Here is a 24,709-nt window from a genome sequence, read left to right on the forward strand (position 1 = left end):
AAAAAAAAGGGCAACACTAGCTCACTGATGTGATAAGAAATGAAGGCAACATGGCCAACACTACCTCTCTCTCTTTCCCTCACACACATACAGAGTCACACTCAAACTTACACTGATAGTGCCTTCCTCCACACACACTTTCCCTCCTCCTGTGGGTCAGTGCGCAGGGGCATGTGCATGAGTTCTGCCTCCCCAGGTTGTCATCTGAAATAAAAGCAGAGAACTGAACACAGCAGAACAGTGCAGCTAGATAGCAAAGCCCTCACTTACCTATAGATTTACTCAAGTTGGCCCCCATGATGAAATAGTAGAAACCCTGATCTGAAAGAAGATGTTTTCCCCTTATGCTCATTTATCTTCTTGTTTTCTAAATCTTCTAAGCATGTGATATCTCAGACAAAACATTCATGCATTGGGTGTGGCTTCATAAACCTCAGTGTTCCTTAGTTGTCAGCCACAGATTCATTTATATGATTATTGGATTTAAAGATGTCTGCTATAAACTGATCAGACTTTTATGTAATGAAATTCCATTCTTGGACTGGTGTAGTATTCCAAATTGATAAGATCAATATACTATGCTTGAAAGCAAGCTAGAGTATGTTTGAATCATTACAGGAAAACAACAATATGAAAAATATCAACAATGGTGAGATACACTGCTGTTTGATTTAATAGTGGCATATTCATTTCAAATTAATACTGCAGCTCTAAAAAAAATAAAAAAATAAAAAGGGAAGTGGTGCGACCAGAAAATTAAGTGAGGTAGACACAGTAATATTTAACACTGTCACACAGATGTCCCGTCATGATTGATGGAGCAGGAGTGAGCGGTATCCAAAAGTAGCAGGTGCAACATGGAAAGCTGACATGTCATGTCTAATTCACGCACATTTAAAGGAAGGTAATCAGTGTTGGCTATAGGTATGTGGACTTTGCACCCTCCCCCCTGTGAACATGCAAAAAATGTCACTTTTTATCAGAGCAGCTGCCCCTGAAGCGGTCTCTGCACAGCCCTGCCGTTACTAAATGACACACAACAGAATTAGTGAGGATCCTAATTGCATCATGTGTCATCTAAAATTATCATGTGGAGTTCTTACATGGCTTTCAGGTTTCCTCCGGATCTGTATTCAAGCCAGCTTATTTTAAAAGTATATTTTTTTTTCTATGCAGTAGGTCACAGATATGGATTTTGAGCAACACCAAGCCAGAGCACATCATGGCTGAAGGCCCTTAATTCCACCACATCATAATGTCAAATTCACCAAAGGTCCACTGCACATAACAGTGCTGCTCACTTGTTTTGTAGGGGTGTAGCATACACAAAATTCATGGTTCGGTATGTACCTCGGTTCTGGGGTCACGGTTTCAGTGCGTTTTCGGTACAACAGGGAAAACAAATAAATGTAGAAAATAACATTTGTCATAAAAAAAAGTTTAAATCCTGTATTCTCTATGACTGAGTATGGTCACATATCTACAGCAATAAACACTCCTATATCAGTTATTGCTTTTGCGCATTCTGAATCTGCAGTGAGAGGCTGCCTGAACCCCATGGGGGGAAGGATTCACCTCCAGTCTGCTAATCGATACATTCGGGTGATGCCGTCGTAAATGACATCTTTCAAGTGTTGAACAATGAACAATGTTGGCATACAGTTTGACACTAATCGTTGCCCATTTTTGCTGTACCGAACCAGGAAACGGACACTACATGAGCTTGACTAACCTGGATAAGCAGGCAAAGCTGACTAGCGTGCTACAGCTGCTACCAGCAACTACCAAAACTTTCCGGGTAAAAATCAGGTTCCAGAATTTCTGTTCCATGCTTGTGAGTAGAAGACATAAATACTACACTATTTTGACGGGGGGGGGGTGGCACGATACGGAAGACAGAAGTGCGACTCGAGACTGTGGATGTTTAAATCGCGGATTCGGTCGTGGTTTTCAGAATCGTTGCCCCCCTATTGTTTAGTACTCTTTTTTATTTTACAAATTAATTTCCTCTTTTTTAACAAGAGCCACACATCAGTGCACCTTGAGGCCTTTCCATCTGTCTGTCAAGTGTCACTGGCACATCAAGAAGCTGGCGGGCTGGAAGAGGTGCGTGTGAGTGTGTCTGTGTGCATCTGTGTATATATATATGTGTGTGTGTGTGTGTGTGTGCATGCGTGTCCACCAATGCTTGTGGACGTACTGTTGTCATGATAAACCTGTGACAGCTGTCATCCTGCTGCCATTCGCTCCCATGATGGTGCAGACTCTCTCTCTCTCTCTCTCTCTCTCTCTCTCTCTCTCTCTCTCTCTCTCTCTCTCTCACACACACACACACACACACACACACACACACACACAGACTACTGCATCATTGCTCTCCTGCTAATGTGATGGGGTCTCAGCAGGTCTTGGTTTGGGGTGTTGGGTCATTTACACAAATCTCCTCAACTGTCTAGCTGTGGAATGATTGTCTATCTGGATAAATGAATGGTTTGCCTGTCAGTGCCTGCCCTGTCTGCCTGTTTGCCTGTCTGACTGACTCTGCAGCCTATATGAATCTGTTTAAATAAATGAATTGTTAATGAATAAATAATGCACTTCTGTTCTTTATTTTCAATACATCAGCACCTGTAGTTTGGGACAGTGCACGTATTGTTACCAGCTTGTGTCAACACATTTTGACTCAAGCATCATTGCTAATAAGAAAAAGAATTAAAAAGTGTGTATTGTTCCTAACTTCACACTGATCTATTGAAAAAGGCTCAGTCTATCTTAAAATTCATTTCAAACCACTTATTTTGTTTCATCTTGTTCCTCGTTTCCTATCTGATGCAGTTTGTACCAACTTTGTCTATTTCAGTCCACTTTCTATATTTTTTGTTTCACTCTAGTTATGTTTGTCTCTTTGTTCCTATCTATTTATGTTCCCCTGTTATCCTCTGTGTATTTCCTGTCTCTACTCAATACACTCTGTTCCGTTCGATTTCTAATATCTTTTCCTAACGTTTCTATTCATTTCTATTGGTTATCGTCTGTTGCTCAATGTGAGTCTTGGACCACAGTTATTCTCTTTACCCCTCCTGTGGGTGGAGTCTGGCTTGGTCCCTACCTTATCTCTGTTATCTGTACATGCAGCCCCAAGGCAGCACCGCCTGGATGAGCCCAAAGGATGTGCATGTATACCTGACAGTGCCTGTCTACACTCTTATAAAAGATGTGTCTTTTTCAGCTTACCAGTGAGTGCAGTTAAAGGACAACACACATCTGGTGTTTCTCTGTCTTCTCTAAATGCTGATGATATCAACATGTGATGGGTTGTAGAGTAATATAAATCGTGTGTCATCCCAAATTGCGCTCACTGGTAAGTAGGAAAATACATGTCTGCTGTAAGAGTGTGTTACATACAGTGTTGCCTCTTTTATGTATAAATATAAATTATACAGGTATAATTTATACCACATTTACAGTTGGACTTGTACGCTCTCAGAAAAAAAGGTTCAACATTGTATCTTTTATCACTGGGACAGTGGATACTTGGCTGTGCTCAATTTGCTTTTCATATACATACATTTCAAAATGTTAAGACAGGCATTCCCTTTTTTTAAAAGGATGTTTTTCTATAGATTGGGTATGAAAACCTTTTCACACAGTATTTTATAAGTGAATTGAGTACAGTCCTCTTTAATAACTTGCCATACAACCGATGTCCCAGTGACAAAACAAGGTCCAATGTAGTATGTTTTTTCTCCGTGAGTTTATCTGTATAAATTATATGTGTATAATTTATGCCGTGTGCACAGCGCAATCCATGTGTCTTTATCTGTTATACAGTAATCAGTACTACTATCAATTATGAATAATACTTTCAATCAGATGTGATCAACAATTTGAGAAAATTAGGCAAATCTATCATCACATCTGGTCTATATGTTTTGAAACTAATTGATGATTAATTAATAGACTGACACTAAACCAGCCAATTGGGAAACATCTGAATCTAAAGTCCCTTGGTGGCGATTGGAGGAGACGAGAGCGGAGCTCTGTGATTGGAGAAAATGAAAAATTACCTTGTTAATGGAGGAGAGGACAGCAGCTCTGAGTGTGACAGGAACTGCAGCCTAACCCCTAAATCCCTCCCCGGACTCTAACTGGCTAAAAGAAATCAGCGTCACTCTCCAAAATCTACTGGCCTAATGGCAGCTAAAATAAGAACTGTTTGTATATTACCATGTATGCTCTATTTTTCATATTTACTTCATATCTGAAGTGTGATGTAAGAGCTCCATATTTTCACAATATGGTTTGACAATATGACTTGACAATTTATGTGTCATGAGAAAGTCATCCATTTCTAACATTCAAGCCACAAAATAACATTAGGAGTTGAGATCAAAGAGTGTACCTGTAATATACTATAATTAAGGTAACTAAGAAAAATCACCTCATAGAGGGAGACAGGTGGGGAGTTGGGCTGGCTGACCTGTAATCTACTTGAGTGGTTGAGCAATAATGCTAGGTCTATCGAGAATTAGGTCTTAATTTGCTAATTTGGTAAATAAACTGATTGATACATTTGTTAATTGACCCGCCCCATCTCATATAGCTGAAAATTAAAATAACTGACCCAAAAAATAAAAGAAATTTAATTTTAAAAAAGTCCGCCCCTCGGTCCCTCCTCCTCTCCCTAACCCAGGTTTTCTATTTGTCACTCTGATTTGATTGACAGCTGAGGACACATGTGGGGGCACTGTGAGGGGCGGCAGTGGGGTGGTGACCAGTCCCGGTTACCCCGGCAACTATGGTAACCAGGCCGACTGTACTTGGATCCTATTGGCCGAACCTGGAGACACCATCTCTGTCATCTTTACAGACTTCCAGACAGAGGAGAAGTATGACTACCTGGAAGTTGAGGGATCTGAGCCACCAACTATTTGGTGAGTCACTTTATTAATTCATTTATTCATTCATTCATATGTGTGTGTGCCACAGTCATCGTGTTACTGAGAAATGTGATAACATGGACGTGTCAGAACGGTCCGTTTATCTGTGTCAGATTCAGTATTTCAGTGGAGGGATAAGTTACAGTTCAGTTTTAAATTGCAGAAGGCTACGGGACACATTTCCGTAAGAGACATACAATTAGCCAGACAGTGAAAATGAAAAATATTTATATACCATACAACAAAATTCAGGGGTGGAGAGTAAGGTTTAGACTGGTTGCTCTGATATTAAAAATGCCTTGTGTGAATATCCATTATTTCATGGCACAAATGCAGGCAGGTTAAAGCTGACATATCAAACAAATGTAGAGCATTAGAGCATCACAGAACCCACTGTCTGTAGCAGGAAACAATGTGGTAAACAGTATCATAGAGGTGCAATAGAGCCCCACTGTACTTGGGGTGGTTGTGACATACTGTATGTGATTCTGGTTCTAATCCATACTTTGAAAAAAGGAAAGGATTCGGTTGACATTTCTGACCTGGCATTTCTGCGAAGATGGTATAGTCACATAACTGCTGAGTTTATGGAACAATTTAACCATACTTGGAGTACAGTAATAAAAAGTTAGAACAGGTAATAAAAATAAGTTAGAACTCAAGTAAGAACAGGTAATAAAATGAAAACGTTATTACAGATATAAAATACAGTTTTTATCTCTTGTTCTTGAAGTATAGCAAAAAATAAATAAATAAAATCTTGATGTTTGATGTGAGTGTGTGTGGGGGGGTATATGTTCATTTGTCATCCTTCTGCATGGGCCTCGTATTTCTAGATGAATTAACTGATGTGTGGTAGACATTTAACAGCTCTCCATGGTTTTCTATTATTTTCTCAGGTGTTTTCAGATGGTTCACTCATAACAATATTTTATTTCTCTGGCTACTTATTGATTGTTTCTAAATTAGGGTATTGATCAACAATTGCTGTTGCTGTAACCAATTTGAATCTAATCATGGTCAGGGTTATTAATGTGTGTGCATGTGTAATTGATTTGGAAGTAATAACGTCCAGGCAACTGCTTTTAGGAAAGTGTTAGTGCGTCTATACAGGTGCACACCATCCTGCTCACTCATGTGTACCCGTGTGTGATGTGTGTGTGCGTGTGTGTGTGTGTGTTTGTGTGTCTACTTGCAATGATGTTAAAAGAAGCACAGGATACCAGAGACACACCATTTGAATACTGCTACTCAACAACTGACAACTTCTCACTAATATCTTTTGTTGGTAATGGATTGTACTCTGCTGGTCACATTTCATCACATGCACTTATTTACATGTTCTTTTAGTGGCTGCATGAAACTTATTTCCAGCACACCACAGTAAACCAAAGGTTAAGTCATTATTCTCATTTTGAAAATTGTAAGTAATTTTCTTGTTTGTCACAAATGTCACATTTAATAATTCTTTGACAAATAGCTGCATGGTGTTATTTTTCTACATTCATTAAATAAAGGCAAAACACTTTTAATCATCAAAGAGAGATAAGAAGGATAAAACAAAGGTCAAAAGCTAACTTTTTATTTGACCTTCAATACTGTGTTGAGTTTGAAATCTCTTTTTTGGAGAATCCTGGCCCAAATGGCAATACATTTGTAAATATAGTACAAGCCAACAAAGTAAAGTAATCTGATTGTTAATAAGTAACCAGTAATATGTTTTGCCTGAAGATAATTTACTTTCCTGTTTGACTGTCCTGTAAAATTACTTATATTCTGCACTTATGCAACTCAGTTGGTCCAGATATCATCTATGAGGGACACAAATTCAGAAAGAGAAAAATAAACAATTTTATATTTCATTTTGTAAGTTTTTAGGAAGCATATGGTAGGGCCATTCAGAACACTTGTGTCAAGCTTTCATTTTGAACTGGGGGCAAATACAAAACCTTACTGCTGTAAAAAATCACCTTCTTAGGAGTATTTACAACCAATATTTATTGCCCAGGGTTAGATTGTTGGCCTTTGGGGGATAATGTGGTGGTGACTGGTAGTGTGTGATTTAGTCTGACTGGTGTCTTGGCTCGTGAAATGCATTGCTCTGTAGTTATTTACTTGCTGAATTAACTCTGGAGTTTCATACAGCATACTGAGGTCAGCTGGTTGATGTTTCTGGGTCTTTTCCTGCAGCCAAGCTGATAAATGGTTTCAGTTTTGTATTGAGAGGAGAGCAGTGCCATTCAGATGTACAGCCTGGAGCAAAACCTATATCAACTTGCCCTGATGTTGTGAATAACTGAAGATGCTAAACGGAGCATATTTAAAGTCAGAGTTTTCTTCTAGCTCATTGTTTTCTACCAACTGAGTCAAGACACTGCACAGTATTTTAAATTTATAGATAAATAAATGTATAGGATTTTGCCCACAGACAGTATTTTAGTAGAAAATACACAGGAAAACATCACATTTAAAAAATGACAATGCCTGACATATACATATTAAGAAATGTATTGTATTCATTGTATTGTCCATGTTAGTAAGCACTCTATGTTCCAAACAGCTTGTTCCTTATAGTGAGGCACACACAGTTATATTATAAGTACATTTTAGAATGCACAAGACACCTAATTTAAGTAAGTGATTTTAATGGCTTCCCACCTGGGAAGAAAACAAAGTACTCCTGAGGGTAAGAGTGTCTTGTTCATCAGAGATGTCAGAAAAAGTCATGAAAAGACTTGTTTATGATGATGCAATGCTCAGAGGGACATTGCTGAAACAACTCTTCAAGCCTTGCAGTGGATGTGCTATATTGCAAAAGTCAATCCATGGTTCCACTGCTGTCAAACAAGAAGATGAAACACTTGGCATAATATCAGCAAAACTGAACCCTAAAAGTAACTACAAGGAACTTTCATTTTTGTGTCGATTCTGGCGGCCCCTGTGGACAAAAGTGGTAGTGTTTCAATCGCCTCGTGTCGTAAATATCTTGATCTGGTTAGCGCGTGCATTTGTTTTGGAAACAAATGAAAGAAAGACACAACTTATTTTTAATAGGATTTTTGTTTTTTAAACAGCTATTTGCAGGATGCATAGTGATGAGGTAATGTATCTATTTGTGGCTATGTAAGATTAATAACTGTTATATGACAGTGGTGAAACAAAGTCAACTTTGTTTTAGTACCGTTCATACACCTAGGTTACATGTAAGCCTACAACTACAACTACAACAGATTTGGTTGTTCAGTAAAAGTAATTTTGTTGTGAAAGCTAAAGTTATCTTCATAATAATAAGCCAACAGCAAGATGTAGCTCGGTAGCAAGGCCAATATAAAATGTTACATTATAAGTCAGTTGTATTACATTAATGTCCACCGTGACCTATACCTCCATGGACTGTACACAGCGAAATAAAATAGACATATTACATACCTGTCTAGGAGGAAGAGGGCCAATTCAGGATTGGTTTGGAATCCTTTCAAATCCCGCAATTCTCTCCATCTGTTGAATGACTGACCAAGGTTGACTCACCCGTGCTCACTCACTGTCCCTATTAGCTTTTTTTTTGTTCTTTGGTCAGTATTTTTTTTCTTCTTGCTGATCCTGCCCCAGTATCAGCCATAACCACAAAATATAATGCCAAAAATAAAATTCTCTAAAGAAAAATCTCCTCCTGCTTCCTTTTAACTGGCGTTCAAACTACGTACTACTTACTGTGAAACTTTGCCTGGGAAAATGTAAACATAGGCTCTTTTGGTCTGCGTGGTGCGTACCGTAAATCGTTTCGCTGGGAATCGGACCCGGTGACAGGGATTAAAAATAACTATATAGAAATAGCCAATCTTCTTGCTGATGGTCTCGTTTGCTTATGTAGGTCATATAGAGGCATCAGTATTAAACTGAGACTATTTCATAACCAGGTAAAAACTACTTGTAGTTGTTTTAAGGAGTGGATAAATGTTCTCTAGTTTGAAATATCCAGTTTGTTTTGAGTTATCTTGATGACAGGGTCAGAATTTGATATAAACAGCCTGATCCCATGGATTCTTTCATCCTGTAAATTGTAAAGGCTGCTGGTGGTGTTGTAATTGTCTGGCGAATGTTTTCTTGACATGAACTAGGCTGCACTAGACCAGTAGTAACAATTTAGCATTGTTTAAATGCCAGAGTGTACCCAAGCATTGTTGCTATCCAAGTGCATCTCCTCAAAGCTGCAGTATGCATTTTTTCAGCATGCATTATCTCCAGATGGATCTAGGAAAATGACGCTGTGATGTTAGTTTACTCTAGTGACCTACAAAGTTGAATGGTATATTTGCAGAATAAATGTGCTGCAGAATGTGTCAGTGCTGTACATGAAAGTGTGCTGGATAATATGTAGGATCTTTGTGATGTATAGAGTTAGCATGGACCGAGATCTCTGGGGAAGTGCACTGATTCCTTGACTTTAAGCAAAAAGGATGATACTCGCTGCTGGCTGGGTGTAAGTGGATACTGATGGTATAATCTGCATTTGGCTTCTGTATTTTACGTTTACACAGCATGGCATACGTATAGTACGGTGGGAGCAAGAGCTTAAATTAAAATAATCAATGGCATTTTGATATTGATTAGTCATGTAAGATGCTTATCAAGTAAAAATGCCATATTGGTTAGTTATAGCTTCTTAATTGTGACAGATTATCAGCTTTTCTCTGTTTCATGTCCTTGTTCATTAAATTTTTGAATTTGACATCAAAGTGACTTCACTTTAGTAACTTGTCATGAACCTTATGAAGGTGGGAAAGTTAACCCTGTGTATATTTTCCAAATCTATTAGTTAGTCCTCATCATTGAAGCCCTTTCCCTTGTAAAAGCATCTGGGTCTGTCACCCCATACACCGGATGCATTCACAGCTCTAGAAGGAGCTGAAATTGGTTGGAAATTAAATAAAATGTATTTTGTGGTTAGATTCAATGCAAAGATTGGAGACCAACCACTGGTACTTCACATGTGTTTTTGTCTGTGCTTAAGTATCTGTTTGTTTGCATGCAAGTTCATACATTCATAATTACATGTGCATGTGTGTAGCTTTGGTGTGCAACTATGTAATGAGTGGTGTCTATTCTCTTTCTGTATACATACAGTAGCATCAGTTGATATTTGTCCTCTTTGTCCCCATGAAAACTCCTAAAGCTTGATATTGACAAAAAGTCACTCTGTAAACAATACTGTTTCCATCCCCCTTCTCTGTAAACAACCTTTATATATCTGTCTTATCAGAATGCTATTATTATGGAAGGAAGAGACACATTGAAATGACATTAAAACTGTTAAGCAGGTAGCATACTAAATACTTTATACAATATATATCAGCAATAAGCGATAATCGGTGTAATCGGTTAAAACTGTTGCAACTGCCCTACCTTATTACAAAGAAGTTGCTATTATCAGAGAGGAATGTGAAGCAAATTGTAACCTTTAATGTGAGCGATATGGATAAAAGGGACATTCTTCTGTGTTGATCTTGACAAGGCATACACTAATGTAAATGCCATTAGCACTGTCAGCACTTAGCAGACAGTGAATCGCGTCCAGCTGTTTCTGTGAACTGGCAGGAATCTGTAGTCAGTCGTCTTTTCCTTTGTAAATGGTGTGTTCCCAAGGCTTATTTGAGGTAGCATGTGCACATTGAAAATCCTGGCCAGATGCCGTATATAAAACAAGAGACAATAAAAATGCCTTACTGTTGCTGTCTTTGGGGCTTGTTCAGCAGTGATGGCAATGACAACAATTTCTTAGGTTTCCTAGCTATTTGATGGAGTTGTTAAATGTATTTTCACTAATATGCACCTGCTGTTTTAAAATGCTTGCATCTGAAGTGGTTTAATGTTTTCTTTCTTTCTTTTCTAAATTTTCTTTGAGTTGGATGCCATCACTTTTAGAGCTAACCCATTATCTTAGTGGCTTGGTCTTTGATTGGATTTCATCTGGTGTGGTGCATTAATGTGTTTTTCATGGTGTATGTAGTCATTGTTATATATAACAATCAAAGCACAATTCCAAAATGGAAGACATGGAGGACAGATAAATATTCAGAAGATTACCTGCCAACTTAGGGATGCATTGGAGGATGACTTGGCTAATGAGAGTGTCCCTGAGAAGTCCCAAGACTCATCATAATATAATTTCCAAACGTCGCTAAGGTCTATGTGAAAGCGTGCAAATGAGATCTTTATTTATTGTGGGCACAATACATACCCAGACAATCTGAAATCAAAGGATGCGTGCCTTCATGAGCAATTCAAACACTAAAATATTCTAGTATCTAAGTATCAATTAACCTTCTTGGTATTATCAAGTATTTTCACAAATCTAAACTAGCTGAAAATTAACAAAAGATGGTCTTATATGTGTCACTTTTTCACGAGACAAAGTCCTTAAAGATCATTTGGTGTACAAAAACATATGAAAGGTCTTGTTCACTTTAAATAGCTTCACTGGCTGTTGCAGGAGTCACCATTTTGTTGCAGAATAGTCTAGACTGCTGGGCAATCTAGGCTATGGTGCCTGATTCCTTAGCAATTGCCTCACAACACTAAGTGCTAATATACTAATTTCCATTGGCAATTTGTGAAAGAAGCTAATAGCCAAAATGGTAATTTCCAATAGCAATTAGCAGAGAAAGCTAATGGCTGATTTTCTAATATGTGAGTGTGTGGAAGAATTTGTTATGTGTTTATCAGTTGCTGCAGGGCTGACAACAGCAGTCTCACACACACCAACACACATGGATACACAAGCCTACATCCATGTTCACGCACAAACCGACACACACACACACACACACACAGCCAGTCCTTAAAGTCATACATTCACAAACATGCACACTCACAGACACTCTCCTTCTCACACAGATACTTGTGTCTAATCAGTATGCGGAGAGGTGTGCTCGCGCCTATGAGAGTAGTATATCGCTGTGAGCTAAGAGTGCCTATAATCCTAGCCTAACACTACACACACTAATACACATGCACACACACACAAACACACAAAAGTTTTATATTTTGTTGTTTCAAAATCAGTTGCCCTTGAAACTAAGTAGAGCATCTGAAAAAGAATGATTTCTATGTCTTTCTCTTTCTTCCTTTCTGTTCATCTATCTATCTATCTATCTATCTATCTATCTATCTATCTATCTATCTATCTATCTATCTATCTATCTATCTATCTATCTATCTATCTATCTATCTATCTATCTATCTATCTATCTATCTATCTATCTATCTATCTATCTATCTATCTATCTGTATCTTTCTCTCTGTGTCTTGCAAGTCTCTTTCTACATGACTCCAGAATATAGCACGCTGTTTAGTGCTCTTAGGTGCACCTACTTGACAGCCCATCACTAAATTCACGGTAATGGTGGACTGGGCTATTCAAAGTCTGTCATTTACCAATCTCCTGCTTGTCAAGGATTTGTTTTTTTAGAGGCACTAAAAATTAATTTTGTCAGGTCTGAGCTGGAGTCGAAACCATGTCGCCAAGTGCCTGGAGTCATATCACTGTAGACAAGTTGGTTTAGCAGACAGTTAATTCTGCGTAGACACCAATCTGTTTTGGTGATAGTTTGGCAAGATTAAATCCTTCCTCCCATACTCAACCCTCCTACCCCACTTTAAAAATATAATGAAGCCAACACAACACCAACACATCATCATCACATCTGGTACTGTACAGCAGCAAATTAACAGCATACACTCAACAATACAGTTGCAATGCAATAGAGAAATAGAAAAAGAATCTCCTTGAGTCCTGGGCAAATCAGAGCATCTCAATAACATAATGTTTTTGGCACCCGCTGGACTGAATGAGTGTTAGGTGAAATCCTCAAACTCAGACTGAATATTGTTTTGTTTTTTTCTTGTGTTAATAATAATTTATTTGTTTTCACTGAAATAAGTTTGTTTTTCCTCTATGCTGACTTTCATCATCCTGTGACCATTACATATTTTGATAACTAACATTAGAATAATTTGAAGGAGTATGCATAATGAAAAAACAAGCAGATTTAAGATTGTAGATTGAATATAGTTGTGATTTACTGCACACAAACACATGCAGGCATGATCACTGATTAAAGTCACACCAAAAGGAAGACCATGTAGTTCAATGTAATGATTTTATCTTTATCATTCTTATTGGTTCGTGAAGTTTGTTTATATATGTTCACAAACATGTTCCTGGGAATGCATGGCATTGCATGGCACACTTTGTTTTTTTCTTTGTTTGTTTCTGTTCTACCTGGTCTACAGGCTTCATTGTGAGAGAGAAACAGCTAAGTACTGTACAGTTGGAACGAGTTCAGTTTAGTCCCAGAGATACAAACCCAATTTCTCCAACATCATCAATCAAAATTTACTCTTTCTGTGCTGTGTTGAAATTGGTCAGTTCTTTCGCTTGGCTCTTCTTCATACTGTTCTGTCTGTGTCTGTGCTTAGTCTATACAAATATTGTATAACACATGACATGTTTGTGTGTGACTCTGCATGAGAAATCTGAACTGTGAAGAATTTTCTAGCTCTGCTCAAAGCATAAGCATTTATTTGAGAGATGCTAAAGGAGCTGTGTGTAAGAGACAAGGTGAGTTTAAGTGTGTGGGCATGGGTGTTTGTGTGCAGCTGTGTGATGTTATGCTTGCCGAGTGCTAATCAATGCTGCTGGCAGAGAGGATGCTGGGATAGCTGCACCATCCCAAATAGGAAATGGAGTGGTGACCTTGAACACAATAACACACACCCCTTTTCTGTTTCTGTTTCGCACACACAACAAACAACTACTCATATCACATTTCAAATATGTATCTAAAGATACAGGGAAATACGAGCTTATAAATACACGCAAACAGAGAGGCAGACTAGCCTGGTTCCGGACCTGTGAATCAAAGTCCACATCCTAATTTTGTCTAGCAATTGAAATAGGTCTTGTGTTGCTGTCAGTAACACAAGACCTGTGGCCCTGCGGCCCTGTGGAGAAACACCTTAGTAGTCAGAGCCTTTGTGTGCAGGATTTAAAGGTACTCTGTGGAGTTCTTGACCACTAGTTGTACTATGAAGCTATGTTTTGATGAGTGGGTCCCTGTTTTGTTTGTATCTCATGCAAGCGTATCAGGACGCACGTGTACAGGTGCGAGTGGGACACACGAGTGTAGCCAGTGGTTTCACACTATTCCCCTGATTGGCAGGTGTGGTAATGCACAAGCTAGCAAACATGGATGTAAACAATGCAGGTTTCAAAATTTTCAAATCAGTTACAATCATTACATGCAGTTTAATGCAAGTCATATATATATTCATGATCACATTCTATTTTAAGATAAATTAATTTATATATATATATATATATATATATATATATATATATATATATTAAGGGCAGTAAACAATGACTTGAGGAAGTTTAGCATTTCAGCAATTAGGCTGTGTTAGCTTGGGTATGTTATCCTTAAAGGGACAGTATTTAGCTACAAATGGAAAGTCAGGATTCTGGACTTTGAACTTTGCCTGTTCCCTGTTGGATTTGTTTAGCCTCATTGGACTCACTTCCCTGTTTCCACCACTGCCAGCCGGTAACCTATTACTTGGACCTGTATCTGCCTATCTGCCTGTTTGTTGCCTGTCTGCCTACTGGTCTGTCTGCCTGTACCTGCCTGTAAACCACTTCACCCAGTAAACACTGTTGTCATCCGGCTACCTCATCCTCATTCCGCTTCCTGATCTTCTGCATTTGGGTCCACATACCACACCTCAAATGACACTATCTTCATCACAATAAAATAACACTTCAAACAAACAGAAAAGGAGTTTTTGTTGTTTTTTTATTTTTCCCTAAATGAACTGCTGCAAATATCAAATCAAACACTTATTTCAGAGTCAGGGAGGACTCCAGAGAATCCATTACCAGACACACAGGCCAAAGGACTCTCAGAGAGCTTGTAGACAAGTTCATGATGCGTACTGTTTTCCTGTGGATCTATTTGCAACATTGGGGCTTATAGGTTATACCAGTGACCTTCACACTCCTTCTCTGGTGGCATCAATTTTTAAATCCAATTTCTGGTGGCGCAAAGCATAATTTAGGTCTACAAGTCTATTGTCTAGGCATACCTAAGCAAATTTACCCCAATATTAGCCCACACCTTTGAAACAAATGACTAAAATCTTTTGGGAAACCACCTTCATATTTGTGGGAGCCAACATGGAGAGTCGAGGGGGGCAGAGGAGAGAGGGGAGGCAAAGTGAGAGGACAGTGAGAGAGGTGTCATGGTGTTTTAGGGAGGCAGTGTCAGGTCACGCAGAAGAGGACAAGAGAGGCAAAGAGACAGGAGACGAGAGGAGTGGGTAGAAAAGAAGAGCAGAAAGGGCAATTGGGGTGACAAGAGGAGCCAGGAGAGAAGAAGTGGAGATGAGAGGTAAGAAGGTGGGGTGGGGAGGAGACTAAAGCAAAGGTGTAGAGTTAGGGACAAGGGGGGGCGAGATGAGAGTTGACAGGAGAAGAGAGGTGGAAAAAAGAATAAGATGAATGGAGGGGGAGACACAGGAAGAGAAAGCCATCAGGGGGACTCATGGGTGAGGAAAGATGTTGTACAGGTCGCACTGAGAGGGATTGAGACAGGCAGAGAAGGACAGCATGAGACAAAGAAGCACAAAGAAACTTTATCTGACAGTTGCTAACTGTACATAAACCTAAATGTGATCATGAGAATACTGCAATTAGATTAAAGTAATGTAAACAACTTAATCCACCATTTTTTTAAACTTAGGTCATATAGAGTGTTCACTGTAGGATTGAAACAGGTGGAGAACTGTGAAATTAGTAGCATTATAGGAAGATTGTTCCAAGATGTAAACACCATACGCCAACTAAGCCTGTCCATCTGAGTTCTTCAGAGCTGAGCAGCTTGCCCAGTATATGAGAGTGTCAATTTTTTAGAGCTACTGTCTTTTTCATAGCTGGCATTAACATCTCAAATCTGGACAAACCACAGAATTGTTACATAGGAGCTGCAGAGACAGGCATTTGCATTTTATGGTGGTTTCTGAATTTACTAGGTGCATATAAGGGAAAAGGCGCATGACACTTAATTCAATCAACACGCACTATGGAAGATTGCATTAAGATGGGTATATTAAGATAAATCTTCTGCTATGCATGTAAACAGCTTAATCAAATTACTCTTAGAATCAAAGTAAGGTTTATAAATAGATTAGTGTATGATAATTAGTGTTTATGCAAACAAAGTCACGTTATACACATTCACTAAAAAAAACCCAAATAGGTCACTTCTGCTCAAGGGCTTTGCGGCATCTTCAACTTTCACACTTAATTACACTGAGCACCATGGCAGAGCTAAGTCTCGATTATCTCATATGCATTTGATCTTTGTATTTTTCAACTGTCACTCAACTGTCAACCATTGCCCATGGGCGTACAGAGATTCCAAAACACATTTTCTGGGTAAAAAATAGCCAATGTTCTTTTGACTCCTTTACATTTTATGTTTTGGTGAAAATCTCTAAGACTGAAATATGAAATATGCACTGAATGGAGTCTGCAGAGTCTTCAGTACCTCAGCAGAAAGGCACATTTTTTTTAAATCACAGCTTACTTTTTTTATCATAAAGCATAATTGTTGACTTCAAGGGCTATGAAATATTGTTTTCATGTGGACAACATTGTCAGACATTAATTACAGTGAACACATGTCACCAATACAGGAGCAGTGGTTTTATCAGGTCACTGTTGCCGGGCAGTGAAATTTGATTTTTACCATTCCCACAGCAAATAACCTTTCCAGGTGGTGCTAAGCCAAACCCAAGTGACCAGGCCAGAGGTTGAGCACCACTGGAGCACGATATGTAGTTGGGCCAGGCCACAGCAAATTAATTCTACCATCATAAATATGTTTCCATTGTCATTCCCTGTACTAAACCCAGTCTGTGTGTATGTCTGTGTGGATTTATGTCTTTGATTGGTTACATGTGTTTCTGGGTATGTCCTTGTGTGTGTATGTGCTTGGAAAGTGTAGTGTATTGAATAGTCAGGCACTGGTACAGTACTGTAGTGGTAGCTAGGGTGCTGAATTATAATATAATGTAATGTAATAATAATAACACCAGCTCCCTCTCCTTGTCTCTGTCCCCCTTCTCTCCCACTTTCTCTCCCATTCTCTGTCTCTGCTCTGATTACTATGCTGTCCCGCAGGCTGCACACACACACACACACACACACACACACACAGGAAAGAGTGTTTGAGAAGAGTCAGGGAGCCACCCAGAATTGCAATGGCTTCTGGTCTGGGAGGAGACTGAGCTAAAAGAACGGAGTGAACGGACAGAGTGACAGAGAGTAAACCCTGGAGAGAGGGAGTAAGAGGAAGACATGAAAAGAAAGAGAGTCACGAGAGAAGAGAGAGAGAGAATATGGGGAAATACTAGCGAGCGATAATAGTTTTAACTCTATTATCGGGTATTCACTGGCTTTATCAACTAGGTCTTCCTTTTTCAAAGGATGGGGGGGCTGCATTTTCTTACATGTTGAGCTAAGGGCTGGTTATCTAACATGATTTGACACAGAACAAAAACTATTCCCTAATGATAATTGTTAGCAATAAAATATATATTTAAAACACACTTCCAATTAAAAAATTTGCACATTAAGTTTCACCTAACATCATAAAATCACACTGTATTCAGAGTTAATGAGGGTAAATGTTTTTGTTGTGGGCTCATTTGAGTCCAGGCCTTGTATTAGATCTACTAGACACATCAAAATGGTAACACTTCAAAATATCATATTTATAGTCTGGTTTGTCACTCTGTGGTGTAACAAGCCAAAGCCAGTACTTTTTTCTTAGATGTAATACAGTATCTCAGTGTTTGGCTGGGACTGTGTTTTCCACCACATCATGAAGTGGAAGAAGCTAGCTAGATTTGTAAGCTGCATGCTCTGCCATCACAAGCATAAATTACCCAACAGATGGAATAAAATGTTTTACACAGGGTACCCTCTACAATAAACAAAACTCAGCTGCTTCTGCCTATAAACTATATGGTTTAGTTTAGGTTTATTTATTTAGCAGTAAAATGATTATCAACTGTTAGTTGTAGTTTCTGTTGGAGCCTAATTTATATCACTACGCTGTTAGAGCATCGCAGTCGCTGCTTTGGGCCACCCACATGATTTCAAGCAGCATTCAGATGTTTCTTGGTTTATTCAGATTTACTTTGAAGATACAGTGCATGGCCGAAAGTATGTGGACAGTCGGACATTACACCCATATGTGAACGATAATCTTCTCATTCTGAAACCATGAGCACTAATATGCTGCCATAACAGCCTCTACTCTTCTGGTTTCAGGCTTGCAGGGATTTGCTCCCATTGAGCTACAAGAGCATTAGTGAGGTTAGACACTGGTGTTGGGCGATAAGGTCTGGCTCGCCGTCTGCGTTTCAGTTCATCCAAATGGTGTTTGATGGGGTTGAGGTTAGGGCTCTGTGAAGGCCAGTCATGTTCTTCCACACTAAAACCCAGCGTAGACCAAAGGGCCTTCCCTAAATTGTTGCAGAATTGGAAGCAAAGTGTTGTCTTTCACTGCATTAAAAATTCCCTCATTTAGAGCTAAGGGACCTAACCCAAACTATGCGTGATTTTGTCATTGTAATGGTCTCAAAGGTTAATGCCTACAGTGCATGCTCAATTTCTAAATTATCAATGTCAGAGTGATTTTTCCACAGCCACCCACTCATGTTTTGTTTCAGCCCTCAGCTGTCCGTGTGAACAAGCTGGTTTTAAAAATGCTCTATGAGGAGGTGAGCAAGGAGGAGGAGAGAACTTTAGATGAGATAAAGGGATGGGCGGGAGAGACAGAGCAGGGTCCTGTTGTGAACACTGATTACTCTCTGCCCACTTGAGATTGATGGAGAGTGACACAGCAGGCACACTCACTCAAGCACGAACACATAAACACACATATAAACAACACGCTCAAACACATACATACACATGTATCTAAACAATCACGTACACACACAGACAGAGAGGACTTCTCTGTCTCTGTATACTGATTGATGATGGCTCCAGCTAGACTACATTCGGCCCAACACTCCTGCAGTGTGTGTGTGTGCGTACTAATTTCTCTGTGTGCATGCCTGTGTGTGAATGAGCATTTTCTCTCTCTCTCTCTCTCTCTCTCTCTCTCTCTCTCTCTCTCTCTCTCTCTCTCTCTCTCTCTCCTCTCCCTCTCTCTGCATGTGCGCATGTGTTTGCAGGTGTATGTGTGTGGCAGTTCCCTCCTGTCTTAATTAGGGGAGGCTATTAAGACAGATTGCCTGATTAAGTAGCATTCCCCTACTGTTTTATGAATAGCCACACACATGCACACGCAAGCAGACACACAGCCCACACAAAACAGCAAAAGTTGGTGTTGGTTCATGTATCTCTCTAACTCACATGACCACTCGTGTAAGGATTCTGCATGTGTGTGGAGAGCCATTTATTACACAGCAGGTAGAAACTCTTAACCTTCACATGTACAATCTCTCAAGTAACTTTTATATTGCCATGTCCATCTGTCTTTTCTGTGCAAGATGTCACTTATGAGATTAAACCATAGATTAAACTCCTCTAGTAGAACATCCACAGTGAACAATGAAACAGCTCACATAAGTGCGGCACTGAACAGAAACGTTAAGCCTTGATGACTGTGATTGCATTTTGCACCGAGGAGTAGATGAAATAAATCTATTCATTCGAGATATATTTTTACAGCAGTTTGGAGTCAAAGCAACAGCTTAGTGTTTGAAAAATCCAAGTGGTGGGAGATCGATACATTACAGAAAACATCAGGTAACTTGACTGAACTGGTACACTCTGTTCTACAATAGAGTAAGCAGATTTTGTTTACAATTTTCCGACATTCTAGTGCTGAGTACAACTGTGATTGCCAAGCAATTTGAAGTTGTTAAATGTGTGAGAGGTGCTATCACAATCTGCAGGTTGCACTCTATGTATCATGATAGTATATAACAACACAAGTGACAAGATAGTAGACTGAACTGTTGCGACTGAGCTGAGATATAACATAGTGTCAACACTTGTGTTGAATTACTATCTTTGTTATGTAAACAATAAAAATAAAATAAAATAAAAAATGGACTAAAGATTTAAAAGCTACGAATGTGAATCTATGAACTCAAATCAATGTTGGAAACTGCTTTGGATTTCTATTATTTTTGTGTTCTATAAACATGTACAATCACAGTAAATAAGTAAACTGCTACAATTTCTAAAACAAAGCTCTGAGAAATGTACAACAGTGTACATCATATGAATATATTAGAATGTTTCCTGTCATTTGTTCAACATGGCAGAAAATGACCTTTTTAATTTAAATGTTGTTTATGTATTATTTATAAAATACCCCACTAAAATCTGCTCACTAGTAACACTGCTTTTGTGTTTTTTGATTACATTCTGCTTAAATGCTAAAATGAATAATTAACAAGTTAACAAACGAACCAATGTACCTCTGTCAGCCTCTGCGTGTCTTCCTCACCCCCTCCCTGCTTCCCTTGCTCTCTCCCTCCATGTCCCACCATACCTCAATCGATCTCTGCCTCCTTCCGCCCTCCTTCCACCTCATGCTTCTTTATTTCCTCCCTCTCCCTGTCTTTCATTCCCATACTGCCGGTGGAATGGATGGATGGGAGGATGGTAGACAGAGAGATGAAGAGCGGGAGAGATGCTCTTTTGGTCCAGTGTATTTAATCAATTATGTTCTCTTGCTCCATCTGGCAACATTCCACTTGATATTCTCTCTCTCCTGCAGACCCCCACTCACACATATAAATTGTCACACACTCAGTCTCCATCTCAGTATTTTTTTTTCCAGTTTTACCTAGTTGTAGTTGAACATGGAACACATGAGGCTATAAGTTTTCAGTATATTTATCTGTTAAGATTGATGATTTTCAGAGAACGATAGTTGTATCATGACCTCCTGCACATTTCTGGGAACAACCATTGTTGGTGCTTGATTGCTGTCAGAATTCTATGAGGTTTTGAGCATTCATTATGAAACATTTTCTCCCAAAAGGAACTACTGCATTGGGATCTACTGTGCTTTATACAACAATGTTGTCCAAGAGGGAAATATTACCAGAGCAAGTAATTTCCTCTGGTTCCCCAGAAAAGAACACACATTTACTTTATTTCATAATAGAGACATTTGATTTCATAGGAACAAGAGACACTTTGATTTCTTTGTGTATAACAAGTCATTTTTCTTTGGACTAAATGTAATATTTAAATATGCTACAAAAAATTCTGCCAGCAGGACAATCAAGTCAACAACAGTTAAGTGAACCCACCATAGTATTTTATTAAGTTTCTTGAGGAATATGTCTGTTAACTGTCCCACAAGCTTTGTTGATGTTCCATGACATCTAAGCAAAACTTACTGATTTACCCTATTTCCACTTTCAGAAGTTTTAAAGTGTTAGTATCCCTTAGGAGCGAGCCTGGCTTCACCTAATGTATTTTACGCCTATGTCACTGTCACATTACAGAGTAGGATACCCTCTCAGACCAAGGTATTAAAAAAAAAAAAAAAGATCTATAATACCTCCGGCAGCTCTTAAGTGCTTTTATAGGGGATATCTTGGGAGAATACTTACTAGTCAGACAGAAGCCATCAGCATAGATGAATGATTTAATAATGCATTACAAATTGTCCACACGGAAAATCAACTAGCTGCTCTGCAGTTCAGAAGCTGATGCTTTTTGAAAGTATTAGGCTTTCTGCTGGAAGCGTCATTTTTAGCTTTAATTCTCCATTTAAGTAGTTACTAAGCACACATGGTCTTTTTCAGTATCCTCGTCCTTCATGTACATTCATGCCTGGGACCTATGAAGTATCTGTGCTACATCTCAACAGTACTTGTTGAGACAAAGAGCACTAGCAGGAGGTGTTGCAGCTGCTGTGGGGATCCAGATTGGTGACCTTTTTAGTCGCCAACTTGTTTCTCTAACCTTCCATATACTGCTGCAAGAGGGATTTTTCTAATTATAACTTCATCCTGCAGCTCGGAGATGTTAAGTGCTTCCTGAGCATGCAGTTTCATATTTTAACATCTCACACACACACACACACACACACACACACACACACACACGCTGTATAGATTTATGATTTAATTCTTATTTTAATATTGGAACAGATTGAATATGCACACACTCTACCCTTAATGATGCACTCTGGGTAATGATGTCATAGCAGGAAGTGAATTAAGAGCTGTAAACATGAATAATACGTGAGAGAGAGTGCATATATGAAGAGAGAGGAGAGCTGAGGAAGGGAGAGGGGAAAAGAGGAACGGGGGGCAGGAGAGAGTTAAAGAGAGAAAGAAAGGGAGGAAAGCTGGGGTTTATATAGAAAAAAGAGGGGAACGGAAAGGTAGACCTAAAAACGGAACTCTAGCTAAACCCTTAGTAGTACCAAGAAATGAAATGCTCATGCAGTGTTTCTATACATTTCAGCCTGAATCATATTATAATAGGACCAGATTATAGTCATGTTAGATACACATGGTAAGGATAAATAAAGTATAGTAAAGTGCCTCTGTTTCAGTATTTGGTCTAAGCTGAGACTAGTGTTAAGAGTTCTTTCTCTGGAAAAGCTAAACTATTTTGGATACTTGTGGGTCTCTTGAGAGTTGGTACTCATCTTGTTTCTATGCCTGTTGTTATAACTGTTATTAAATATGCGTCATAATCTTTTACAGTCTGTGCACAGCAAAGACAGACACGTGTCTAATAATTTACCACACTAAAGTACAGTAACAAAACATCACTTACAGCAATTTAAAATGAATTTATATTCGATTTATTTCTTCTCATTTCTAACACTGCATTCTTTACTTTAAATGATAATCTATACTTGGAGGTCATGTATCAGTAGAATCTGGTGTTTGGCCATGGTAGTGACCCTTTAGTCATTTATTCAGTCAAAAATATCTCTTAGTGCAGTTTTAACTTGTTCAGGCTATTCCCTAAATGTACCTCATGTTTTCATCCAAGCAATACTACATGAAAATGTTCTGGATGAATTCATTTTTGTCTTTTGTTTTTCAGTATTTATTTCTTATTCTCATATAATTCAGATAGTATTTGAGGTATGCTCAATAGATTACCTACATGTATTGATATTTGAAATTCCAATTGTCTTGTGTCAATCTAGGGACTCAGTTGTCAGTGATTATTGTCCATCAGTTCTATTATCTGAACCTCTTCCATCTCTTTCATTTACTGCCCAGTCCCTCTCCCAGCTAAAAGACCAATTCAGCATTGATTTGCCATAGTGTATTCAATTTGAAAACAATTTCAGTAGTCGATCTCAATATGATCTACAAGATTGTGACTGGTGTTTTAGTATGTATAATGAAATGTTTTTGGTAGAAAAAGACAAATACAGGATGCCACCATAGCTCGGGGTTAAGACATCAACCATGAACCACAGCGTCCCCGGTCCAACCACAATTCTTTGTTGCATCTTTCTCTTCTTCATATTCATCAAGCCATAATCATCTCTCTTCAACTGTCTGTAACAAAGGCATAAAAATGCCCAAAAATACTTATACAAATACATGCAGAATCAAACAATGAAGACAGATATGGAAAGTCTCTACTGTCTCTCTTTATGTAAAATATATGGCTTCTTCTTAGCTGTTCATGGAGCTAACAAAATTTATTGAGCAAATTGAATGACCCAGTCTAAACATATTAAGCATATATATATACTGTTACAGTGTTACTTTTCCACAGAGAGCATGCAAAAAATCTCATGATCTCATCTCATGGGTGCCTACTAAGGACATTTCTTTTTTATGTACGTTGTTCACCTACATTCACAGTTGTGTTATTGTATTGTTGTGCTGGCACTGTATTTACTATGTAAATCAGGCAGTTCATGTCTATTTGGGCCTGTAAAACCACACACTGTGTGTGTGTGTGTGTGTGTGTGTGTGTGTGTGTGTGTGTGTGACTAATAGCAGACATCAGAGAATCCTACTGATCTAGGGCACAAGGTGACCCTCCTCTTGTCTCACATGCACACACACACACAAACCAATACACACAAAGACACACCTTCTAAAACACCTTCTCAGCATTCTTGTGCTCCACTTTAAACCGCTGTTATTAGAGGGCACGGGTGTTGGATAGTAGTATATGCACTATAATGCCACTATCCATGTGTGTGAGCATGTATTTGTGTGTGTGTTGATATTAATGGACTGCAAAGGTTAACAGCTGGGGTTTATAAAAGGATGCAAGCGAACATGAGAGGGCAGTCCACTTCATACACTGTTAACATGTGTGTGTACCTGTGTCTCAAATGTAACCGCCAAGGTGATATTACTAAAAAAACACTATGAAAATGTCATGGGAGAGAAGCAGCACCTGTTGGTTGACGCTACAAGATGAAAGCATCATACATCAAAGAACTGATGTATAGAAGGGGGTTATTGCCAGCAGAGATGTATTTGAGCTGCAGATATTTGAAGTAATACAGGAACAAGGGTGTTTTATTCAACTGAAAAGCAGTCACCTCCTCTAAGGGTGCCAACAGTGACCTAACACTCTTCACTTTGCCAACCACAAGACCCTTGTTCATCTTCTCAGCCAATTAAGGGATCTTATCCTCCCCACTTGATGAAAGAGTTGCAAATTGGGT

The 24,709-nt window shown here is 38.8% G+C and overlaps 1 protein-coding gene across 1 annotated transcript in view; it reads left to right on the forward strand.

Annotated features, from left to right (window-relative positions):
• The window catches only part of csmd3b (CUB and Sushi multiple domains 3b), a 359,142-nt gene that overhangs the window by 189,470 nt on the left and 144,963 nt on the right, over positions 1 to 24,709 (forward strand). Inside the window, exon 9 of the mRNA XM_044171541.1 lies at positions 4,727 to 4,934. Within this exon, the coding sequence (XP_044027476.1) occupies positions 4,727 to 4,934 (208 nt within the window). The remainder of the gene's footprint in view (positions 1 to 4,726; positions 4,935 to 24,709) is intronic.

The sequence above is a fragment of the Siniperca chuatsi genome, linkage group LG17 (genome assembly GCF_020085105.1).
Source record: "Siniperca chuatsi isolate FFG_IHB_CAS linkage group LG17, ASM2008510v1, whole genome shotgun sequence".
NCBI lineage: Eukaryota > Metazoa > Chordata > Actinopteri > Centrarchiformes > Sinipercidae > Siniperca > Siniperca chuatsi.